Consider the following 5493-nt stretch of genomic DNA (forward strand, 5'->3'; position numbering starts at 1 on the left):
ATCAGGAAGATTTCAGATCTAAACAAAAAAATTTAACTAAAAATGTAGTGTTTTGATGTGCTGTTCTTTGGAATTCCTATAATTAAAAATAAACACATTGTTGCTATCTCATAAGAAAATACATTTCATAATGTGCAGCTCAGTGCACATAGGGAAGTGGCAGGTGAAAGGGAAAATGCAAAAAGTATGAAAATACAGTCCTTTAAATGTGACAATAAAGTTTAACAGATTAGTACAAAACTAATACACTAAAATAGATGTACAGGTGCAAAAGGCTACCAGGTTGTAGAAAAAGGTACCAGTTTTTTTCTTTTAAAGGCTTAATTAAATTTGCTAAGAAAAAAATGGTTTCCCACAAAATAAAACCCGAAGCAGCATTAAATCTGATAGCATGCCATCTGTAGTAAAGCAATGTATGTACAAAATAAAAGGATGAAAGTGAATTTATCTGCTGGCATGAATGAATTTGTCTGACAGAAGTCAGGCCAAAAGTTGCAAAGAATGGGAAGATTACAACTCTTAGGCACAGAGAAATAGTGGAGGTTGCTTTCATAGGGCAGATTTTTTATACAAGAAGTCTGGTTTGTTTGGAGACCTCCTTCCTCTGCTCACTGCATCTTCCCTTTCCAAATCCGCACTTCTCTGTGTTCCATGTTCCAGAGGCTCATCATCTGCCATTCTCCTACTGGCTCTCTCTTCTTGCATTTCAGAGGTGTATGCAGAGTGAGAAGGTCTGTTGGAGGTTAGCCCATAGGTTAAGTCAGTTTCCATTTTTGTTCTTCCCCTGATGTGAACTGGGCCATTACCAGCATTTTCCTGGGTAGCCAACGCCAAGTCCAGTCGCTGGGGAGGTTGTTCTAAGACATCGAGGTGTATTGGCTCATTCTTTTGTCTGTGTTGATGTCCATCCTGGGAGATCAGGTATTCCCTCCTAGAATCCTCTTGCTTTTTAGGAGATATCTGGGAAGGTAGATAAGCTGGCTTTAAGCCACTCGGTGATGCCTTATTGTGGCTATACAAATCTGGGCCATAATATATGCCTTGTGAAGGCAAAGGACTGTGCCTGGTTGGTGCTGGAGTGGAAGGTCTGCATGCAGCATTAGAGAAGTCATAGAAGTCAGGATATTCCTGCTGATTTTCTCGAGCATCTATTTTTTGCTCTATTGCATGTTTCTTTCGAGAAGTAGGCATGTGTCTGCTCTGAATACATGAAATGTGCTGGGGTGGACCAGGCCCTACCTCTGTAACCGTCTGGCTTAGCTCTGTATCGACAGTCAGCTCTGGCAGTCTTCTGTCTTTTAAAGACATGGCTGACACCCCCATTGCAATATCTGGCATCAATTCATTTAGCAAGGGCTGAGTGCACTGGAAAAGAAGAAGAAAATGGTCCACAAAAATGAAGCAGTAAAAACCAAACAAACTAGTTAGGATAGTTCCAGTAATTCAAAGTTACATTTTCTTAATCTACCTTTGCCTAGACCAATCTTAGCCTGCAAGTTTTTCTACACTGTTTAAAGAACACATTTTCCAAACTCCACCCTTCTGCTAGCTTAAGATAACCTCTTATTTCATTCCTTTCTCCTCTAAGCTATTGATGAACATACTCAAGTTTATATCAGCTCTCACAGCAACATCAGTATATGGCTTCCTCACTGAAGTCTGTATTGTGCCCAACCCCCAAAAAAGATGCCTATGCAACTAATTAAACCTGTGAACAAAAAAATAGCTAAGTTGAAGTTAAATATTTTAATCTAAAATACAGGGGTGCAATATATTGAAAATGATTGCTGAAGAAAAAATAAATTCATGCTTCCATTCAGAACGCCTGATCTAATCTGGATTTAGAGAACAAGCTTTCACTATGAGAGAAAATGCACTGAAATAGTTTTCTCACTAAAGAAATGAATTCACAAATTCTTTTTACTTCTTCCTATAACTTCAAAACTCTCAGTTCAGTATCCGAGATAGTTAACTGTTTTCATTGTATTACTATTGCATAGTATTATAGTTCAGCAATTATGCTCTAACAAACTTCTCCATATCTACAGTTACCAATTTCTGCTTGCCTATTCATTTTAAAATGCTTTCTACATATTGTCCTTCACAATCTCCATAGATTCCCTTTATACACACCTGTTTAGTTTGGGGCTGCTTATCTGTGAATAGCCAAAATATTCTCACTATTTCTACCTCTGAATTACAGCATACAGTCCTCTACAGAAGTTCACATGGAGCAAACTACGTTATTTCAGAAGCTTTACAAGCCCTATCTGCCCCTCCAAAATCACTCCTGCCCTTGGAGCATTCAATCTTCCACAGATGACACTTCAGATGCAGAAGACTTTGGTCCTCACCTGCAGAGATGCTGCTGTTTTGACTAAGTCAAGTGACAACATTGTGTGAACTCTCTCCACCTCCTCTCAACAAGCTACTTTGAACTGCCAGAGATAGGGAGAAGAAAATATACTTACTGCTTGCTTCTCGGCTGCCATCACTGCTGCTGCTGCAGCCACAGTTTGTCTCCCCAGGCCCGTAGTGTTAGTGCAATCGGGGGGGGCTGCTTTCACACTGGGCAAGTAGACAGGAGGTGCAGCTTTGGGAGCTGTTCGGGAGTGGAACAGTGAATGGTTACATGGGTAAGAAAAGGACCGGGAGGGATGTTGACTTGGCACCCTTTGTTTCCAGCCCACTTTGAACTGGTTGTGAATAGGAGTTGCTGGTGGGTGGTATGGAGGTGGAGGAGGGGGCAATGGTGGATGGAAGGCCACAAAAGAGTCCAGTTCTGTAAACAGGGTTTCTGCAGTGGGAGTACTGTTCACGCGACATCGTCCAGACTGTCTCATAGTCAGGAGTGGGCTTTCATCCCCAAACCGCTCATCAGGAAAGAATTTGTGAGGATTCTGCAAAGGAAGAAAAACCATCAGTGACACAAGCAGGAAGTCATCCAGAAAAAGTTCCTATGTGTGTCAGTTCCAGAACTCAATCGACTAGTGCTGTACCAAGCAGATTTGCCACAGGAAACCTCAAAGCTCAAGGCAATTACAGCTGCCATGGATTATTTGTTATTTTTAAAAAAGGCAAGTGGCATCAAATCCACTACAAGAAAAAGCTGACCAACAAATGCAATTTGCTTCATAGCAACAAACAGAAGTGGCACTTGCATTTTCCAAGTCCTGACATGTTCTATGCAGATCTACTGAATCACTTAAGCTGTTTTTTCCTGATTCCAGAAGAGATGAATCTAATCCTCTAGTCATGCTTTGATTAGCCTCAAGAACTGCCTTTTGATTATCAAAAATGCAAACTGTTCACGTTGTTCTCTCTGATTATACACCATTTACGGAGTCAGATAAATCATACCACTCTTTTTAGAAAGTTATTTTTTCAAACCTTAATGATTCAAGTTTATAAAAACAAAAGACAAGTGACAAATACAGAATCTCAGGAAGGAGCAGCAAGCCACTCACATGTGAACATCACCACTTGCATGCTGAAGCTATCCTACAGAAACTATTTGCCAAGTATCTGGAAGCAGAGCAATAAACTAAAATTCTGTAACTTTTTATCACATACTTCCAAACGAGGAGAAGAATGCCAAGTCAGTCTTTTCCTAGAAAATAGCTTTTCAGAGCCTTCAGTTGAAAAGAACTAAGTCAAATACTCCTGGTGCTTCCTTGGAGAAGTAGGCAGTGTACATTAATGCTTTTTATCCCACTTCAGAACAACCCTTTAATCTCAATCTACTTGAAATATGAGATTTGACTTTGCTTCCAAGATCTGTGGCAGCAGGAACAGCCTGAACGGCAACAACCTTTGAGAAAAATATTTATAGATTGTACCTATACATTTATGAAGTCACATCGCTGAACACAACAGTCTCATTGTAGTTTGCACCTGGATGACTCTAAAGTTAGAGTTATTTTAAAGCATCAAGATGTCGTCCACACACACAAAGTAGCTCTTATTGCAGATTACACATTCAAGTCAACTCATAGTCAGAACAGATCCTGAATCAAATAATTTCTGATCTTACTACAGCAACTTTCCATACCTGCAGAAGTTCAGCAGCAGCATCAGAAAGTCCAAATTCCCGCAGCACACGAATCTGAATCTCATAACTGACTGTGGCACCCTCCCCACAATTGAGAGCGTACGCTCTCTGCACCTGCTCAGTGTGACGGAGCTCCTGCAGCCGTTTGATCATCTCCTTCACAACAAGCAGACTGGGAACTGGTGGGACAGCAGAGAACAAAATTGGGGATAACAGATTACTTTTAAAACTGAGAGACACCAAGTTCAATTACAATGGTTAGATTGAAATTTGAAGGAACTCTAGGATGACTAAGCCTGTCTTTTTTTTCCTTTTTAAAGGAAAACATTCTGCCAAGCAGAGTTCAACTTGGAACATCATTATGGAATATGTATACATCACACAAAATGTACACTGTTTTTCCAGCTTCTGCTGGAGTGAACCACAAATATAGCCTTCTTTTTACCCTTATAATGCAGGAATTTTATGATTTGAGGTAGAGGCAGGATGTCAAACAACAACTGACTGTTCCCTCATGAATACTACTGGCCAAGAATTCACTGATTTTTTTTGGCATTCTTTATACTTCTAGTGGAATTCTGTAATCACAAGACCACAATATCAGTACGTAACTACAGAAAGAGCATTTGAAAAAAATAATTACACAAACTATGCCAACATAAACCTGTTCAATGATGATGTTTTATGCACACATATTGAAATCATTAAACGAAACCTTTCCAGAAGGAAATCATATATAATTTGGGGGTATTTATGCTGTTGCAAAACATTCTCATGCCACTCTTCACTGCTGTTTGATGACAAATTGTATTTCTTTGTGGTCTTTCTGTCCTCAGAAAAAAAATGTGCCTATCAAGAAAGAACACAGGTCCAGACCGCTGAATAAATAAGTCCCGTCATTTGACCTCTTACCAGCTTTACAGGGGCTACAAAGTACCATGACCACACGTCCATAGTGAAAGCTCATAAAAACTAAGCAGATGAGGCAGCAAAAACAGTGCGAAAAGACATCTGCGTTACACAGAAGGAAAAAACCCAACACCACAGCACTACAACTGTTCCCAATTTCACACAGTTCACATTGCTGCATGTAATAGATGTAAGTAGTGCAAGTTTACTTTTTCCCTTCCAAATTGAGTTCCTGTACTATGAAAAAACTATCAATTCTATCTAGTCTTCACGGCTCGTAAATGTATCCTTTACACTATGCTCCATACACCTCAGCTGTTCTTAAAAATCCTGGCTTGGCGATCAGATGTTAGCTACACCCAACATTTTACAAACACTGAAAAATAAACAAATAAGGATTTCAGAGAAGTTTAATTAGTTCTCCATATTAATGGGCATAAAAATCATCTAAGTTTATCATTAAAAATGATAACCCAGGAGGTTTTGTTTGTGCTTTTTTTGTTGTTATTGGTGGTGGTTTATTGTGTTTTTTT

The 5493-nt window shown here is 39.5% G+C and overlaps 1 protein-coding gene across 2 annotated transcripts in view; it reads right to left on the reverse strand.

Annotated features, from left to right (window-relative positions):
• Positions 1–6: 6 nt before the first annotated feature.
• BTBD7 (BTB domain containing 7) overlaps positions 7–5493 on the reverse strand; it is a 30050-nt gene continuing 24563 nt past the window's right edge. For both annotated transcript variants that reach the window (XM_010711849.2, XM_010711848.2), the window contains 3 exons: positions 4052–4230; positions 2472–2900; positions 7–1365 (listed from right to left, as the gene is read on the reverse strand). In XM_010711849.2, coding sequence (XP_010710151.1) covers positions 550–1365; positions 2472–2900; positions 4052–4230 — 1424 coding nt within the window. In that variant the 3' untranslated portion in view covers positions 7–549. The remainder of the gene's footprint in view (positions 1366–2471; positions 2901–4051; positions 4231–5493) is intronic.

The sequence above is a fragment of the Meleagris gallopavo genome, chromosome 5, assembly GCF_000146605.3.
Source record: "Meleagris gallopavo isolate NT-WF06-2002-E0010 breed Aviagen turkey brand Nicholas breeding stock chromosome 5, Turkey_5.1, whole genome shotgun sequence".
In the NCBI taxonomy this organism is placed as follows: domain Eukaryota; kingdom Metazoa; phylum Chordata; class Aves; order Galliformes; family Phasianidae; genus Meleagris; species Meleagris gallopavo.